Source organism: Micromys minutus (genome assembly GCF_963924665.1).
Source record: "Micromys minutus genome assembly, chromosome: 19".
In the NCBI taxonomy this organism is placed as follows: Eukaryota; Metazoa; Chordata; class Mammalia; order Rodentia; family Muridae; genus Micromys; species Micromys minutus.
The window spans coordinates 45,734,726-45,754,693 of NC_137954.1; the positions used below are offsets into that span (position 1 = coordinate 45,734,726).

The window sequence follows — 19,968 nt, forward strand, 5'->3', positions numbered from 1 at the left end:
TTTCTTCTTTCAGGTTTAATCCCAAGTGATTCATAAGAATTGCCTAAAGCCAAAGCTTACTGAGTAAACCAATTGCATTTTATATTTTATTGAGAGCCACCAGTTAAAATTAACCAGACTTCCAGGAATAAAAATTTTGGATTGTGCTTTGTACATCTATCTAGCATGTTGTTCTTTTTTTCTTTTTTAAAATATCACCAGTCATCTAATATGTATTTGATGCACAATTTCATCTTGGCAAATAACTAATCTGAATACCACCAGTGCTCAGGGGCATGTAAACAGCTTTGTAAGGAATAGCTTGAGATTGTGTCATTAGCATGTGATAGTTAACTCGTAGATTTCCATGTGGGATTTGTATGGGGGCGTGTCATTGAATCATACAGTTTCTTGGCAAGTGTATTATATTTGGAAGCTGTAGTAGTTTTTCTAGGATTGCTGTAGCAATTGTTGTAGATTTGCTAAATAGTTCTAAGTCCTCAGTTTGAAAATAGTTGACTGAAGTCTTGTTTTCAGTCTACTAATTAGTAGTAGAATTAATTAGTCTACTAATTAGCAGAAGAGCTGTGTTCGTTAGTCTTTATCTATCCACTCCTTTCAGATACTTCTGGACTGAAGGTTTTAGTTCTTAACAAGTTTGTTTTATTATTTGCATCATTTTCTCATTTACCAGGTACATTTTGGATTTGATTAGTGTGGCCTTTGTGTTATGTTGTGTCCTCTGATCCCCTTGTTCTGACACATCTATCTGTAATATACTCTTCCTTACTTAATTTTGTGGAGGAGGTTGTTTTTGTGAGTATTCTTGAAGAACACTCTTGAAGTTCATTGCTTGCATTGTGTTTTAGGTGAGAGGAGGACGTCTGTTCCAACCCAGGGAAGCTGTAGCCTCATTGTCCTTGCGTTCTAAACTGCCGCAGCCACTGGCGTTCAACAATGAAGCAGTGATATCTGAGAACAAAGGAGCACTTGCCAACTAAATGTCAGCACATTTCATGTGATTGGTGAAAACCCTGCAGCAGACCTGTGTGTCAGCTGCAGAGTGAGGATGTGTTCTTCTGACACCGTTTATTGGAAGCTTTAGTACAGATTCTTTAACCTTTATGTATATCAAATTCAGTAAAAATGAGTGAACCTCCCAGATTCTTTGTTGGGCCTGAAGATGCAGAAATCAATCCTGGGAACTATCGTCGCTTCTTCCACCATGCCGATGAAGACGACGAGGAGGAAGATGAGTCTGTAAGTTGTTGCTTTCTTTCTTGATAAACCAGGACAGTGCAGAATGTTCACTGATTGCTACGAATACAAATGTACAAAGTAGTTTAAAAAGTTTTTAATTGAAAAAGCATGAGTGATATGAATAGACAGGATATTAAAAAGTGTAATAAAGGTAGCTAGCAATAAGATTCCCTACTTAGTTTAATGACAGTTTAGAGTTACTGTAAGATACTAAGGAACTACTTATCTAAGTTTATGAAGTTCTACAAGACTATATCAAAGCCTGTGTATTTGTGCGTAAGAAACCAATGTATCTGGTGTCTTGTGTGCCTTGTGTCTCAGAAATGAAGCACATCTGTTACATTCAGTTCCTTGGTCTATTGGTCTACTGTGTTAGTCCTCATTCTTCTTGCCCTCAGGCAGAGCCTATTTTATTTTGGGAACGGGGGTGTGCCTTTAAGGAGGTGGAGTTACACTCATCTCTATCTGCCTCCCGTTAGGAGACTTTTTTTTTTTTTTTTTTTTTTTTTTTTTTTTTTGGTAACAGTAATGTTCTCACTAAGCAACTGTGGGTGAACCTTGATGGATGTTCTTGTCATATGCTTTGTTAGAGCTGGGAGAAATATCCAGCAGAGTTGATCTGTGAAACCTCCGTTAGGAAGGTGATAGTGAGCCCTTTCAGGATTCTTGATGGAGAATAAAATGAATAGGGGCCCTAACATGGACGATGAGGGGAAGCAGAGATAGTAGACCTAAGATGGTCACTGTTTATAGTCCAATACTTATTTAACTCCAGTTTTTATGTTTGAAGAGGCTATGTAGAATTATTTTTCTAAATGTAAAAAAACAAAACAATTCAATTCCTAAATTTTTATTGATACATTTAAGGGGAAGTTTTATGAACCACCTTTGAGCAGTTTTATTATATATTGTTATATGAAATGCGTAAAGTCATGGAAGAGACAAGAAATAGACGCAACCTTATATGGTTGATAGAACTCTTAAGCTCCGGAATGAAAAGGCCAAGATGAAGTACAAAGAATCAAGAATGAATATAACAGAATTTTGTGAGCATGAGGCCCTCTGTATGTTCCTGTTTGTATGGTGTGTGTATTCAAGTTTGAACGTTGATTTGGTTACGAGTACAAAGATTAAGGAGATCATTGAGCAGGAGTGCCAAGCGTGAACGCTGGAGGGAGTGTCAAAGTTCTCTGGGTTCAAAAGGCTATGTGTGACCCGCTAATGTCCCAGCCCAGTCTCCAGGAAGACATAATACTGCACAGCTTTGTAGTTGGAAATGCATCTGATTTTAGACAAGACTTTATCTGACTCTTGCTGGCCGTTTTAGTTGGAACAGATGGAGTTTTGCTCTCATTCGTAGTTTTCTGCCTGAAGATAAATAAATGCCAGGAGCAGGTGAGGAAGGACGTTGATTAGTACTTTAAACTTAGTTGAAAACAGCAATATGCTGAAGGTGGTTTTTTGTTTGTTTTTAAAGATTTTTAAAAATTTATTTTTCTTGTAAAGTATTATGAGTGATGTAATTTTGCTGATTTTGGTAGGAATGTGAATGTGTTAGTTTTACTGATTCCTGTTCCTCACCTACTTCTGAAAGGGAATTATGACAGCGATGTTTTAGAGCGCCTATTAGGACAACCTGTCATCCTGTTTTCTTTCTGTCTTAGCCACCAGAAAGGCAGATTGTGGTTGGAATATGTTCCATGGCCAAGAAATCCAAATCCAAACCCATGAAGGAAATTCTGGAACGGATCTCCCTGTTTAAATACATCACAGTAGTCGTTTTTGAAGAGGAAGTTATTTTGAATGAACCCGTGGAAAACTGGCCGTTATGTGATTGTCTTATTTCTTTCCATTCTAAAGGTATCAGAAGGTGGACATGGGTGCTTGTTCCTGTCTGGTCATAGAAGTAATTCATACTGGTTATAGATTATTGGATAAATGAGAAATGAAGCTAATTCACAAGGAAGGGTGTTAACATTTTGATATATTTCTTTCTACTCTTTTTCTTGTCATTGTGGTCTTTAAAATTTTAGTGTCGTAGCTACATCTAACTTTACATTTAGCTTTTCTTAGATTTTTATCAAATGTCCCCACACCACATTTTTCATGCTGTGTATTATATAAATGTGTAACTTCATTAACTAATAACTATTAATTTAATAGTAAATACTTCACTATTAAAGTAAGGTTGTGATTGACTCTTTTAATATATACCTTTGTTTGCACATATTTGCAGATAAATTCTTGAATTATTAGATACTTTAAACCCTATATTTCTACCACATAGAAAGTGATCCGGTATTCTTATGTAAATGTGCATACTTCATTTCTTAAGAACTTTCAATTAAAAGTTTAGGGCTTTCCCATTTTTAATTGAACAGCAATACCAGTTAAGTTTTAGTATTAATGTTACAGTAAAAAATGTTATATAGTTATATAAAAATATAATTAAAATGATTGCTGTTTATTTCTGAATAATTTAAAAAATTTGTCAATTACTTGGTTTTTCTATTAATAAGTTTGTAAGTTTTAGGGTTTCTGTATTAATCATTACCTTTTTTACCACCACCACCCCCCCAAATAGTTCTGAACTGTGCTAAGTTTTTTTCTGTTTATTGATAATGGAGATTGATTTTTATTTTTCAGTAAACCTAATCTGATCTTGGTTGGCTGAGGCTTTTTCTTGAGAAATTTTTTAATTTTCTGCACATGAAAGTGTTTTTCTTGGACCATTACATTTTTTTTTCCTGTGAAAGCTGTTAGCGCCTAAAAGCTCTTTGCTGTGTCTTAGGACATACTCTGTGAGTTATCCGTTGGCAAGAGACTGTTTTCTCTGTTAGCCGAAGCCAAAGCTGGGACTCCAGCAGGTGCTTTCCGTTTGCTCTGTTCTGGTGGGAAGCTTGGCACTGGGACCCTGAAACATTTACAGGTGTAGAATTCTGGTGGCTTATAGAGACCAGCTGCTGCTTAATACATTATTAAAACACTAAAAGAGATTTAGGAATACGTTTTAACTGAACATAGCTTTTTTTTTTTATTAGAGTTTTAATACTTAACATTTCTAAACCTTCACGTAGTGCTGCAGAGATGTAATGTCCTCACAAGCAGTCAGTGTTCATAATTAAACCATGCGCTGTCCTGCTGAGTGCTTTTATCTTCCATAGAGAAGAAAGCGATGACAGATGTCATGTAAGGACAATAAGAAGCAGTATTCAGGAAGATTATGGCAGGTTTTCCTTATACACATTGAAAAGCTTTTAATTCTGTAAGACTGCTGGTAGTTAGATGCGTGTCATGCTCACTGACAGCTGGACTTGAGTTTAGAGGTAGATAAATTGGCTCAACCTTATATAGCCAAACAGAGCCAGGATTGAAGCATGTTTACCCCTCTTACCTGCGATGGTATGGTGGAGAGTTTTAGTGGTAATATAGATAATAAATATAATCTCTGAATTTTTATTTCCAAATCTATTGTAATCACACCAGCATGTGACTCATTCTCATTATTAATCACTTTAGTCGTCTAGGAACTTTAGACAATTAGTTTTTGTATCCTAAGGTGGCCGAGCAGCAGCAGCTTCTATTCATATCTTCATCGTTTGCGCATTTTATTGTGTATAAATCCATTTTTGTTTTTGCTTCTGTTTTTAAAGGTCCTGTTGGCTAGTTCATATTTAGACATTAAAATATCAAAGAGACTTGTATATGGAGAGTATTTTTAAAAATCAAGTGATGTGAAACATTCGTAGATTTCTCTTTATATAATGAAATAATCTTACCTTTCTATCAGTTGTCTTTAAATAGACACAGGCTAACATGTCATAGCCAATGACTTGGTTTGCCATATCAATGATAATAACCAATAAAATTTATTTTAATAGTATAAGTTAAATAAAAAGTACATACTTATTTCATATCTATTATAGAAGGTGGTTATGTACATAATGAAATTATCATTTTAGGGGAGGTGGCATAATTCAAGTTGATAAATCTAATACATTTATTGATGCCAGCTTATCTTGAGATCGTACAGAATATGATAATAATATGTGTTCTTAGGATTTCCACTGGACAAAGCAGTTGCCTATGCAAAACTCAGGAATCCATTTGTAATCAATGACTTGAATATGCAGTATCTCATACAAGATAGGTGAGTGAAGTTGGCTAAACTAGGGGAAAAAGAAACCAACGCTTCCTTAGTAATTAGTGTGTGCTGACACAGCATCAGGTGTTCTACATGCGTTCATTGCATCCTTAAGAGAATACGTTTATTAGCAAAATTTACCACTGAGGAGCCTTAAGAACTGAGGGAATTATTCACTTACCAGTCACAGGTAGTCTCCTAAGTAGTGGGACAAGGAACTGGACGACAAGTGCTTAATTTCTATCAAATTTGCAGTTTCTCGTCATATGGCTGGTGATTAGGTAGAATTCGTTCATTGTGACTGATGATGTTTATGGTGAAGTGTACCATTACAACAATTTGTTACTATACATTGTATTCATTGACTGTAGGCTTCTAGATGAAGTTATACTTCATTTAATTGGTATTTTGTTTTGGTAGCTACATACAATTCTGTTTTTCATGAGCATTCTACTTTTGTGTTATAACATGACATTACTTATATTACTTACATGGAAATACATATATACTAATTTCACATGAGGGTAAAATCATTTTCTCTTAGCATCCTGTGAATATTTTTCTATGGTATTAAATATTATTTTCTGGTAGGAGTTTTAGTAGTTAGGCTATATTTTGTCTTCCTGATATATTAGTCTTACTTGACTATTTTTCTTTATGCATGTACATTCTTGTCTTAAAGTGTAGTCTTTTAATTCACCCCAAAAGACATGCATTTTGGTGAATATTCTTTTAGGAGCATTTTGATATTTGAAATATTTAGAAAAACAAAGGGTTGACATGTGAACTTCATGGTAGTTAAGAGTGGTAACTTACGTGTGTGGGAATATAATACCCTGGGAAATAGAGAGGTAAGCACTAAGGATGTTTCTCTGTTTCTTTAGAAGAGACGTTTATAGTATTCTTCAAGCTGAAGGCATCCTACTTCCTCGGTATGCAATTCTGAACCGTGATCCAAATAACCCAAAAGGTCAGAGAACTCAGTTCCACAGCCTTTCTTTTGGTTCTTGACATACTCTTTGTCACATCCCTACCATAAGTAGGAGTTTGAGAATCCATGATAGTCTGTTTAGTAGTTTGTCTTAATGAATTAAACAAATGCAGGCCTGTTGTGATGCATACCTGTAATGCCTCAGAAGGCTGAGGCAGGCTGACAGGAAATTCAACATCAATCAGTACGTGTTAGTTCTGGGCTAGGGTGGGCGTCACACTGTGAGACCCTGTCTCAGAAAACAGGGCAAAACAAGACACAGTGAGCTAACTGGCTAAGAAGTATTGTAGGTGCTGTCTTCATGGCTTTTGTACGTATAACTGTGTACCTATGATTTGAGGGCTGGGTAATCATTTAGGAAGCTCATCCCTGGGGAAGGCTAACTCCCACTCTCTCCACGGTCATTAGTCCTCTGTCTTGGACTAAGCTCTTCTTCCTCGAGGTGCTGAGGATTGAGCCCTTGCACATGGTATTCAGGCTATCACTGTGCCTCAGCTCTGATTAATTTAGTCTGCTACGGCGTAGCACAGTTTTACTAGAAGCCTGAAGAGTAGATTTCAGATTTGCTCTTGGAACAGTGTTATCCAGGTGATAGAGCGTCTGACTCTTGGGGCCGTTATGCTCTGTGTTTAGAATGCAATCTGATTGAAGGAGAAGATCACGTAGAAGTGAATGGGGAAGTTTTCCAGAAGCCATTTGTGGAAAAGCCAGTCAGTGCAGAAGACCACAATGTTTACATTTACTATCCGACGTCCGCCGGAGGTGGAAGCCAGAGACTTTTCAGGAAGGTAAGCCTTTGTAACCACCCTGTGAGCAGTCTTCACGGTTATGCGTTTTATTGAGGTTCTTAATAAACTAAGGTGAGATACTGAACTGTCACTGTCTAGAGGAAACTGAGGAAACCGCAGTGATTCCACGTGTACTTTTCTGTTACTGAGCTAGAACACCGCAGCAGAAACTACTTCTAGAAGGAGGAAGGAAGACTTTATTTGAACTATGGTTCGAGCAAACATATGGTTCCAGAGCAGTAAGAGTCCATTGTGGCGGGATAGGTGTAGCAGCAAGCTGCAGGCATGGCTACCCTGACAGAAACCAAGCTCAGAGCGCATATCTCTAACAACAAGCAGGAAGTAGAGAGCTCTGACTGGAATGGCCTGCCCAGGCCCACCCCAGGGCGGCACTTCCCCCAGTCAGGCTGCACCACTTAGACCTGCAAAGCACCAGTAGGCAGCAAGTGTTCCGAACCCGGGTCTGTGAGGGACAGAAGCCATCTGGCACCATAGAAAGTATAGTTAGCCTTCGGAAAACAAAGTAAGGTTCCAGATAGTTTTTGTCTCCAACTTGCATTTCTATCAGACTAGAAATTAAGCTAAAGATAAGATCCTTTTTGGAGAAATTATATGGAAAAATTGCCAGTTCACACATAAATAACATTAGTAATTTTACACATGTAAGTGCATTCATAATTGTTCCCATTATAAAATCAGTGCAAACCATATCTGAAATATAATGATATCATATTACTTTTTGGAATGATATATATTTTTTAAATTGGGTAATTGAGAAATAAGCCTAATCCAACATGTGCTAGCAGGAATGCAGTCTCTTGGTAATATGATTAGAGATGTATCAAGATTAGAGATGGGATCATAAATAGTCATGGTTTTATACGTTAAGGATAAGCAAAGAACTAGAAAAATGGCTCAGTAATTAAGAGCATTTGTTTCTTCAGAGGACCCCAGTAGGCTTTATCTCAAAAGGAAAAAAAAAAATGAAAAAAAGTTACTGTAAGTTGAGGATACATTTAATAAATCTAACTTCATGAGCATCATAGCTTATTGTATGTTGTAATGCATGCAGAATATGGTTATTTTCACGTATGGTTACCTGATTGTCAGGAAAGCTACATCTAACGGCTGCTGTCACACATAAGGGAGCTCACAAGCATCTGCAATCCAGTCTAGAGATTTGGTGCCTTACTGGGGCCTCCACAGGCCCTGTCTACATGGTGTGCATTTGCATACATGTAGGCAAAAGACTGATACATATAAGATAGAATGTATCTTAAAACAATAAAAATACCCTCTAAATATCCAGTGTAGTGGCAAATATTTGAAAGTAAAAATATATAGATAAGACTAGGAAATTGAGGCCTGCTGGAACTCTCTTCTGTATTTGTGAGACTCAGATAACATAGTTTCTAGAAGATTCAGCACTAAGTGCAGTATGAATAAACATGAGCCTCCTAGCAGTTTCTTAGAAACATAACTACACTTGTGGCCTGCTTCCGTCTAAAGAATGTTGAAAGCAGTAGTGCTGCATTATGCAGGAAGCTTGGCAGACAACCCACTCGTGGGGCATAAAGTGAGGTGTTGTTTATGTAGGGGAAGCTCTGTGGCAGGAATAAACAGACTCTGGTGTGTGTGTGTGTCTACATGTGTGCATGCATGTGTGGGGATATTGTGCACGTGCGTTACATATATTTGAGGGAGGCCAGAAGAGGTCATCAGATCCCCAGGAACTGGAGTTGTAAGTAGTTGGTATCTGCCTGATATGGGTGCCGGGAGCTTGTATCTTCTGGAAAAGCAGCCAGTACGTTAAGCACTGAGGATTCTCTTCAGTACCCTAGAAACATAATTTTTTTTCATTATATTTTATGCTTTTTATATGTTTAAGTAACAACTATAGCAGAGAATACTGCCAAGTTTAAGTACTGTTAAATCTTTATGAATTAAAGTTATGAAATAATTAGAAATGTCTACAGTAGATAGTACTTAAAGGTTACCTTTAGATGTATTATAAAAACGAGGGCACCTACCTGATTTTATGTTAATGGATATCTGCTCTCTCTAGATTGGCAGTAGAAGTAGTGTGTATTCCCCAGAAAGCAACGTGCGAAAAACGGGGTCATATATATATGAAGAGTTCATGCCTACGGACGGTACTGATGTCAAGGTAGGACGGTGGCCGGTGGGTGAAGTACAGATGCTTCTTGTCTGATAATGAGTCATGATCTGAGAAGTGCTGTGTCATCTTAAACACTCTCAGCTCAGTATGGCGGTGTGTCCTACAGTCTCTGCACGCAGCTGTGAGGCAAAGCTGTGCTCTGTATTCAGTTCCACTCCAGAGAACCTAGCAGTGGGAATCTTACCTCAAAAAAAAAGGAAGGAAAGTAAACTCTAGGTTGAGAACACATTGAATAAATGCAGCCCACGACCATCATAGCTTACATTCGAGACACACAGCACGCACAACATGCTTGCCTCTCACTTGTAATTACCAGACTGTCAAAAGCTACATCTAACTGCTGCTGTCCAGCTCAGGAGATGCCTTGTTGCCAGCTGATGCCTTGTTGTCACTGACCCGGAAGAGGTAGAAATCTGAAGGATAGTTTCAACAAGAAGTAAGCATTGTGACATCATCTTCGTCAGATCAGAAACCCAGAAGTTGAGCTGTGTATGAATGGATAAATCATAAAGACCTTATCCTTTTAGTTTATATCTTAAGGTTACCATTTATTTTAGAGAAAGGTGGCTATTTCTCTTTTACCTTTGTTAGTGTCATTATTATTGGTACTAATGATAGAACGCAGGCCCTTACGTGAGGGAGGCGAGCATTCTAACACATAAGTTCCTGTTCGTCCAGACTTCTTGCTCTGTTTTGTTTGGTGGACCTCACTGACACTTGGAAGTCCAAGAACTCCTTTTTAAAGAACAGTGTTCTTAAAGGGTTAAAAGTAAAACATCCAGCATTACAAAGAGGATGAATTTTAGTGAATTATAAAAATGTTTAGGTCAGGTTTTAGATACATATGGTACTTTAAAGGCTAATGAGTAGGAAAATCTCAGACTGAGCATCCTAGTAGCTGCCAGTTTCCGAACAGTGATTAATGTCCGTGATATGTGGATCTGGTAATGGTAACATGATAGAAAAATACCATTGCACTTGGAAACCACTGAAGCTTCCCTTCTCCCAGTCAGCCTTTCTTGATGAGGCTGCTCCTTTTAAACTTATAAATCTGACCTTGAATGTGTCCTTTTCATTTGTTAGTAGATTCTCATTGGCCGCAGGATAACATCCATGTTCATAAAACTGACATACAAGCTATTTCTTCCTCAAATGCCATTCTCTACAGCACAACTAAAACTGAATTCTTTCCCTTTCCCAGAATGCCTTGTGTTGCTTCATTGCTCTCTTTTCTATTTATCACGTCTGCAAAAATGCCTTTCCTTGTTCTCCCTCCCACAAGATGAATTCCCCACCCTTTAAAAAAAATCATACAGATACTTCTTCTGTCTGTTTAAGATTTGTATCTTTATAGTTTTAGTGCATAATGCTGTGCTTTTGTACAGAAAATAGTCTTATGCTGTATAAGTAACTATGTATAACCATGTGTATATTGTAACCTTTTCTGGTATATTGGAAATCCTGTCATATAAAATAGAAAGGTATGCTTATTAATAGTCTGGCATCTGAACTATTTTAAATAGATACTTTTTGGTTTTCTGGTTATATATTTGAGTAGCAATCCATCCTATATATATTTACATTTTACAAAAGGTTTATACTGTGGGTCCAGACTACGCTCATGCTGAAGCTCGGAAATCTCCAGCCCTGGACGGCAAGGTAGAGCGAGACAGCGAAGGGAAGGAGGTGAGGTACCCTGTCATCCTCAATGCGCGGGAGAAGCTGATTGCCTGGAAAGTCTGCCTTGCCTTTAAGGTAAGCTGCTATGCTATCTCACAGACCCGTGCATTCTAGGCTTCCCTTCTGGATTAGACAGTATGGGACGTACAGAGAAGTAAGCTGAGGAGGCAGTCAGTATGTGTGCCCTCACATATGTGTACATAGGAATTTCTGTGTCATACAGAACTAATAAACCTTGTTCACTTCTTCAAATCATACTTACAGAATAATACTTGTATACCTAGTGGTAGTGCCTGACATTTTTTTAAACTGATAAGTACTTTTTACTTTTATAAAATTCAAAAAAAAATTGAATAAAAATTATCCTCATTGTTTATTCTTTGGCCTAATGTTTAGTAAAACTTGTTTCTGTAAACAATATATGCGCTTAGAAGAAACCTCTTTGCTTCTTGTGTTTGACTGTTCTCTCTTGTATGCTACCAATTTACCTAATTACTAGAACATAGTAAATATTCAGGTGTAAGTAATGCAACCTTCATTTAATAAAGGATGCGTCTTATATTTTTAGAGAAGGCCTATCCCAAATTCATAACATAAGCTAATGGCACTACTGGTTATTAATATAAGAACTATTTCTATATAGTGATTTTGTGTGAAGGATGTGTAAATAGGTTGGATCACATTCTTATGCATTGTTTTATTGTATTGGACATCAAAGACTAATAGTGCTCATGATAAGGGAATGACCCCATGGAATGCAAAATGTATCTTCAGAGTACTCAAGGTTATGGTTATTTATAACCCTCATTTCTTTCTATGGTGCAAACATTTATATATAATATTCTTAAGAAATTAGAATACAGAATCATAGCAGTTCCAATGATACCTTAAGATTTCTACCTTGCTTTAAATAGCAAACAGTTTGTGGCTTTGATTTGTTACGTGCCAATGGACAGTCGTACGTCTGCGATGTCAATGGCTTCAGCTTCGTGAAAAATTCCATGAAGTACTACGATGACTGTGCAAAAATTCTTGGGTAAGCGTTTACTACCGGACCTTTCTCCTGTGTGCCTTTGTGCACATGGTAGCCATGGGAGCTTTAATCAGTTTTTGATTACTCTAGGGTAATATTCCATATTGATAAGATACCCCAAAACTATGAAAGATTCTGAGTTGTGAATTAATAACATGTTTCTAACAACATCATGGATTTTGCTATAACATGGGATTATTAGATACAGCATTCCTCCATTTTTCCTATGTAATTGTATTTGAAGGATTTCGTTAACCTACTTAATGTCATAAAGCAAACGTTCATAAAATAAGATCATTGAGTCATAGAGAAAAGTTTGAAATTTGAGATTGTTTTGCATGACTTCTTTATGTACATGTCATTTGCTATTTTAATAAAATAATCAAACAAGTGGAAAAGAAAGTATTATGTGTAGAAACACCATTTTTATATATCATTTGCTTTAGAAGGTTAATAAAGCAAGATGTATCTGTAAGACTTTCTAAGCATATAGGACAAAATCATGTAAGGTCATTATAGTCAGCTCTGGTACTGCGCTTCAAAGGTGAGCGCTGTTCAATAAAGAGAAATTGAAGGCACGGGTGTCTTTCTTATGCATGAATGCATGCAAAGATAGAAGAAAAGAAAAATATTATGTATGTATGAGAGAGAATGTGAAGAGGACTGGGGGGGGGAGAGGAAAAGACGAATGAGTTTGTGTGCACTGTGCAGAGATGAATGTATCTATAAGGATGTTCATGTATGTGCAAGAGCTTGTGGTGAAAGCCCCATTGACAGGTCATTCTCAGCTATAATCCACTTCTTCCTGAAATACGGTCTCCTGGTCTCACTGGGATTCCAAAAGTGTACACTAGCATGCATGGCTTTTTTTTAAACTGAGCATTGCATGGTTCAAACTCTGGCTCTCATACTGGCAAGGTAAACATTTGGCCAGCTAAGAAATCTCTTAGCCCTCAGATTAAGTATTTAAACATCTGTTACTATTCCTCCTATAAGTATAGTAATGGCTTCTTAGAAAAGATCATACCTAGAATAAGTTTGTCAGATCAAGGTCAATGAAGGAATGTTCTGTGCACAGGGCTCTGGTTTCCATGCCCAGTACCTCACACAGATGAAGAAAAGTGCATAGAAGGAGTTTACAGACCATTAATGAGTGATAACAGAACAAAACAAAACCTGGAAATATAATTAAAGCAACATGCTTTATTTTCAAACTACATAAATTATTCACAAATATGGCATTTTGTTAATGTGTTCAATTTAGAGAAACCTAAATTTTCATAATCAGGACTTGATTGTAACATAATCATAGTATAACATAATCAGGTTAATATAACCATTTGATAGTTTGACTTAAATTCTTATGTTTCTTTATCATGGCATAATTAAATTCCCACTTCTATCTTTGGATTAATTCTTTTTTTTTTTTTAAACGACTTTATTTTACAAAACAAAGATAAATGTACAGATTTTAAATATTTTTTGCTTAAAATTATACATTTTTGTCAGTACTGTTTTTTCAGACATTAAAATAATTTTACATAAAACCATGTGAATATATTTTTTTAGTCAGTACTTAATTTTTTTCAAGGACTTGACAGTATGCATTGAAAACCTAATAGTTACAATAAGCGTAAAGTACATGCAAAACAAAACGCAACATGGAAATAGTCAAAGTCTTCTTGTTTTGTAAATATATGTATATTTTTTTGTTTTCTTTATTTTTTGGACTTCATACAGTCTGTGAGTTGTTTCTGGGGGAGTGCAAGCCTCTGGGGTTAGCATCCCACTATCAGTGACTGCATATAATGTCTGTTCTTTTGTGACTGGATTATCTCACTCAGGATGATATTCTCTAGATGCAGCCATTTTCTTCAGAATTTGGTTAAGTCATTGTTTCTGGTGGCTGAGTAGTATTCCATTGTGTATATGTACCACAATTTTTGTATCCATTCATTTTCTGAAGGACATCTGGGTTCCTTCCAGCTTCTGGCTATTATAAATAGAGCTGCTATGAACATTGTGGTGCATATATCTTTGTTGTGTATTAAAGTGTCTCTGGGGTATATGCCCAGAAGTGGAATAGCTGGGTCTTCAGGTAGTACTATATCCAATTTTCTGAGGTATCGCCAGACAGATTTCCTGAGTGGTTGTATTAGCTTGCAACCCCACCAACAGTGGAGAAGTGTTCCTCTTTCTCCGAAACCTCACCAGCATCTGCTGTCATCTGAGTTTTGGATCTTGGCCAATCTGACTGGTGTGAGGTGGAATCTCAGGGTTGTTTTGATTTGCATTTCCCTGATGGCTAAGGATGTCGAGCACTTCCTCAGATGTTTCTCGGCCATTCGGTGTTCCTCAACTGAAAACGTTTTGTTTAGCTCTGTACCCCATTTTTTAATAGGGTTATTTGATTCTCTGGTGTCTAGCTTTTTGAGTTTCTTGTACACCTTGGATATTAGGCCTCTATCTGATGTGGTGTTGGTAAAGATCTTTTCCCATTCTGTTGGTTGCCATTTTGTTTTCTTGACGATGTCTTTAGCCTTACAGAAACTTTGCAATCTCATTAAGTCCCATTTGTTAATCTTTGACCTTAGAGCTTGAGCCAGTGGTGTTTTGTTCAGGAAATTTTCTCCTGTACCTATGTGTTCTAAGGTTTTCCCTACTTTCTCATCTAATAGTTTCAGTGAACCTCGTTTAATGTGGAGATCTTTGATCAACTTACACTTGAGCTTTGTACAAGGAGATAAGAACGGGTCTATTTTCATTCTTTTGAATGCTGAGTGCCAGTTGGACCAGCACCATTTGTTGAATAGGCTGTCCTTTTTCCATTGAATGTTTACTGCTCCTTTGTCAAAAATCAGGTGACCATATACATGAGGGCTCATTTCTGGATCTTCTATTCTATTCCATTGATCCCCATGCCTATTTCTGTACCAGTACCATACAGTTTTCAGCACAATTGCCTTGTAATATAGCTCGAGGTCAGGGATAGTGATTCCCGCAGATGTTTTTTTGTTGTTGAGGATGGATTTCCCTATTCTAGGTCTTTTGTTATTCCATATGAAATTGCACGTTGATCTTTCCAGTTCCATGAAGAACTGGGTTGGAATTTTGATGGGGATTGCATTGAATCTGTAGATTGCTTTTGGTAGGATGGCCATTTTTAAGATGTTGATTTTTCCAATCCATGAGCATGGGAGATCTTTCCATTTTCTGAGATCCTCCTCAATTTCTTTCTTTAGAGGTTTGAAGTTCTTGTCATAGAGGTCCTTCACTTGCTTAGTTAGAGTCACACCAAGGTATTTCATAGTTTTTTTAACGATTGTGAAGGGTACGTTTTCCCTAATTTCTTTCTCCACATGTTTGTCCTTTGAGTACAGGAAGGCTACTGATTTGTTTGAGTTAATTTTGTATCCAGCCACTTTGCTGAACTTGTTTATCAGCTGTAGGAGTTCTCTGGTGGAATTTTTGGGGTCACTCAAGTACACTATCATGTCATCGGCAAAGAGTGATGTTTTTATCTCTTCCTTTCCGATTTGTATCCCCTTGATCTCCTTTTGCTGTCTAATTGCTCTAGCCAGGACTTCCAGTACTATGTTGAATAGGTAGGGGGAGAGTGGGCAGCCTTGTCGAGTCCCTGATTTTAGTGGGATTGCATCAAGTTTCTCACCATTAAGTTTGATGGTGGCTGTTGGTTTGCTGTATATTGCTTTTATCATGTTTAAGTATGGGCCTTGGATTCCTGTTCTTTCCAGGACTTTTAACATGAAGGGGTGTTGGATTTTGTCGAATGCTTTCTCAGCGTCTAGTGAGATGACCATGTGATTTTGGTCTTTGAGTTTGTTTATATGGTGGATTACCTTGATGGATTTCCTTATGTTAAACCATCCCTGCATCCCAGGGATGAAGCCTACTTGGTCATGATGAATGATTGTTTTGATGTGTTCTTGGATTCGGTTTGCAAGGATTTTGTTGAGTATTTTTGCATCAATGTTCATAAGTGACATTGGTCTGAAGTTCTCTTTCCTTGTAGGGTCTTTGTGTGGTTTAGGTACGAGGGTTATTGTAGCCTCAAAAAATGAGTTGGGTAATATTCCATCTGATTCTATCTTTTGGAATAGTTTGGCGAGTATTGGTGTTATATCCTCAATAAAAGTCTGATAAAATTCTGCACTGAACCCATCTGGACGTGGGCTTTTTTTGGTTGGGAGGCTTTTGATGACTTCTTCTATTTCTTTAGGTGTTATAGGGTTATTTAGATGGTTTACTTGGTCCTGGTTTAACTTTGGGACCTTGTGTCTGTCTAGGAATTCATCCATTTCCTCCAGATTTTCCAATTTTGTGGAGTATAAGTTTTTGTAGTAGGATCTGATGATTTCTTGAATTTCCTCAGTTTCAGTTGTTATGTCCCCACTTTCCTTTCTGATTTTGTTAATTTGGATACTCTCTCTTTGCCCTCTAGTTAGTCTGGCTAGGGGTTTATCAATCTTGTTGATTTTCTCAAAGAACCAACTCTTGGTTTTGTTGAATTTTTTCAATGGTTCTTTTTGTTTCTCTTTGGTCTATTTCTGCCCTAATTTTGATTATTTCTTGCCGTCTACTCCTCTTGGGTGTATCTGCTTCCTTTTGTTCTAGGGCTTTTAGGTGTGCTGTCAGGTTGCTGATGTGAGCTCTCTCCAGTTTCTTTTTGGAAGCACTTAGGGCTATGAGTTTTCCTCTCAATACTGCTTTCATTGCATCCCATAGGTTTGGGTATATTGTGTTTTCATTTTCATTGAATTCTAGAAAATCCTTAATTTCTTTCTTTATTTCTTCTTTGACCCTGCTATCCTTTAACAGAGCATTGTCTAGTTTCCATGTGTATGTGGGCTTTTTGTTGTCTTTGTTGTTGTTAAAGACCAGCCGTAGACCATGGTGATCTGAGAGGATCCATGGAGTATTTCAATCTTCTTATATCGATGGAGGCTCGTTCTGTGTCCAATTATGTGGTCAATTTTCGAGAAGGTGCCATGGGGTGGTGAGAAGAAGGTGTATTCTTTTACTTTGGGATAGTATGTTCTGTATATATCTATTAATTCTAGCTGGTTCAAAGTCTCTGCTAGTTTTGCAGTGTCCTTGTTCAGTTTCTGTTTCCCTGATCTGTCCATTGGTGAGAGTGGGATATTAAAGTCTCCCACTATTATTGTGTGGGGTGAAATGTATTTTTTGAGCTTTAGTAGGGTTTCTTTTATGAATGTGGGTGATTTTTTATTTGGAGCATATATGTTAAGGATTGAGAGTTCCTCCTGACAGATTTCCCCGGTAATGAGTAAAAAGTGTCCTTCCTTATCTTTTTTGATAACTTTTGGTTGGAAGTTTACTTTATTCGATATTAGAATAGCCACTCCAGCTTGCTTCTTGGAGCTGTTTGCTTGGAAGTTTTTTTCCCACCCTTTTACTCTGAGATAGTGTCTGTCTCTGTCTCTGAGATGAGTTTCCTGTATGTAGCAAAAGGCTGGATTTTGTTTATGTATCCAGTCTGATAGTCTATGTCTCTTTATTGGGGAGTTGAGACCATTTATGTTAATAGATATCAGGGAATAGTTGTTTCTGTTTCCTGCCATTATTGCTTTTTTGGGTTGAGTTGTGTCTGTGTTCTTTTCTTCTTTTAGTTTTCTTGTTTAGGAGTTTTCTTGTTTATACTAGGCTGTATTTTCCCTCATTGTATTCGGTTTTCCACCTATAATTCGTTGTAGTGCTGGGTTTGTGGTCAGATATTGTGTGAATTTTGATTTGTCTTGAAATATCTTCGTCTCTCCATTGATGGTGATTGATAGTTTTGCTGGGTATAGCAGCTTGGGCTGGCACTTGTGCTCTCTTAAGGTGTGCATGATGTCTGTCCAGGCTCTTCTAGCTTTCATAGTCTCTGTTGAGAAATCGGGTGTGATTCTGATTGGTCTGCCTTTATATGTTACCTGACCTTTTTCCCTTACTGCTTTTAGTATTCTTTCTTTGCTTTGGGCACTTGGTGTTTTGACTATTATGTGTCGGGAGGTATTTCTTTTCTGGTCCAACCTATTTGGAGTTCTGAAGGCTTCTTTTATGCTTGTGGTCATCTCATTTTTAAGGGTAGGGAAGTTTTCTTCTACGATTTTGTTGAAGATATTTACTGTGCCTCTTAGTTGATACTCTTCTCCCTCTTCTATTCCTATTATCCTTAGGTTCGGTCTTCTCATTGTGTCTTGGATTTCCTCGACATTTTGGGTTAGGAGCTTTTTATTTTTTGCATCTTCTCTGGCTGTTTTGTCTATGTTTGCAATGTTGTCTTCTGCCCCCGAGATTCTCTCTTCGATCTCTTGTAATCTATTGGAAATGCTTGCTTCTGTGACTCCTGATTTCTTTTTTTGGTGTTCTGACTCTAGGGTTATCTCTTTTAGTGTTTTCTTTATTGTGTCAATCTCTGTTTTAATTTCCCTCTTCCATTCCTTTATTTCTTTGGTTCTGTTTTCGTCTCGTTCTTTGAGTTCTTTGAGTGTTTTTCTTGTTTCTTCTTTAAAAGCTTCTGAATCTTTTTGCTTTTCCTTCCTTTCTTGTTTAAGTAACTCTATCAGCGTCTTGAGGTATGATTTTAGGTCTGTGTCTTCTTTTTCTGGAGTGTTTGGAATTCCGATGTTTGCTGTTATGGGAGAGCTGGGCTCTGGTGTTGCTAGATTGTCTTGGTTCCCTTGGGATATACTCTTTCTCTTACCTCTTGCCATTTTGTTGTCAGTGATATGTTCTTGCCTTTCCCTTCTATCTGCTCTGTGTCCCTGGTTCTCCACTGGTTGAGGTGTCAGATGGGTCGAGCCCTGTTTTATGCCTCAGGGTTGTCGGGTGTGAGCAGAAGTTCCAACGTTCTGTTTCCGTTTGCTGGATCAGGCACGGCAGGGCAGGGCAAGGCAGGGGGTGCACTTTCCTTGTGTACTCCACAGAGATCTTTCTGCTCCCCTGCAGCCCAGGTCTCCCACCCACCAGTTGCTCAGCCTCTACGAGCCTCTGTTCCGGGTGGCAGATGGGCCAGGCTCTGCTGCTCCGTGTCCTGAAGTCGCCTCCGGGAAAAAACAGAAGTTCTAATTTTCTGTTCCCAATCGCAGTTGCTCAGCCTCTATGAGCCGCCAATCCGGGTGTCAGGTAGGCCAGGCTCCGCTCTGCCGGATTAATTCATTTTTAATAATTCTTTTGGTCTTAAAGCAATATCGTGATGCGGGAGCTTGCGCCACAGTTTCATATCCCCTGGTCAATACCATTGGAGGCTGAAGATATTCCAATTGTACCAACTACCTCTGGAACTATGTAAGTTTCAATTATTCAGTTTTCATTCAGCAATTCCTTAGGCTTTCCACATTAGTCTGTCTTGTTATGGTAAAAAATAAATTTCTGAATGACTTAGTTACTATATTTATTTTCATGTGATTCACTTTGAAGCTGGGTGTACATTAAGATCCTTAACCACGCTTGAGCAAGTATAGAACAATGTAACGAAGCCTCTGACATGGGCAGATGCCACTGGCAACATCACACAGTTGTAGCATCAGGCAGTGTTGTCTTTGTCTAGGTTTATCTTAGGTAAATAAATCAGCAATATTGCCAAAGGGTGTGACAGCGTTCTGCTAGAGAAAATCACTCACTGTAATGTCAGGTGATTTGACTGCATGATTCATAGTCACAAGTTTATAGAACTATATTACCATGTTTGAAAAATCCTAATTGGAAGGAAAATGAACGATAGATAGATAGGTAGATGGATGGATGAATAGATAGATAGATAGATAGATAGATAGATACATACATACATACATACATACATACATACTTAGGTATATCTTTGAGGCAGACTGTCAGTGTCTTTCAGGGATGTGTTTAGTGGTCTGCACTTTGAAAATTGAAATAATAGTT

The 19,968-nt window shown here is 37.7% G+C and overlaps 1 protein-coding gene across 3 annotated transcripts in view; it reads left to right on the plus strand.

Moving 5' to 3' along the window:
• The first annotated feature begins 1,056 nt into the window (after positions 1 to 1,056).
• PPIP5K2 (diphosphoinositol pentakisphosphate kinase 2) overlaps positions 1,057 to 19,968 on the plus strand; it is a 52,165-nt gene continuing 33,253 nt past the window's right edge. For 2 of the 3 annotated variants that reach the window (XM_080932677.1, XM_080932678.1), the window contains exons 1-9: positions 1,057 to 1,239; positions 2,904 to 3,099; positions 5,299 to 5,389; positions 6,268 to 6,353; positions 7,008 to 7,162; positions 9,228 to 9,329; positions 10,935 to 11,096; positions 11,936 to 12,057; positions 19,264 to 19,365. In XM_080932677.1, the coding sequence (XP_080788803.1) occupies positions 1,126 to 1,239; positions 2,904 to 3,099; positions 5,299 to 5,389; positions 6,268 to 6,353; positions 7,008 to 7,162; positions 9,228 to 9,329; positions 10,935 to 11,096; positions 11,936 to 12,057; positions 19,264 to 19,365 (1,130 nt within the window). In that variant the 5' untranslated portion in view covers positions 1,057 to 1,125. The remainder of the gene's footprint in view (positions 1,240 to 2,903; positions 3,100 to 5,298; positions 5,390 to 6,267; positions 6,354 to 7,007; positions 7,163 to 9,227; positions 9,330 to 10,934; positions 11,097 to 11,935; positions 12,058 to 19,263; positions 19,366 to 19,968) is intronic. The other variant, XM_080932679.1, reaches the window with a different exon arrangement.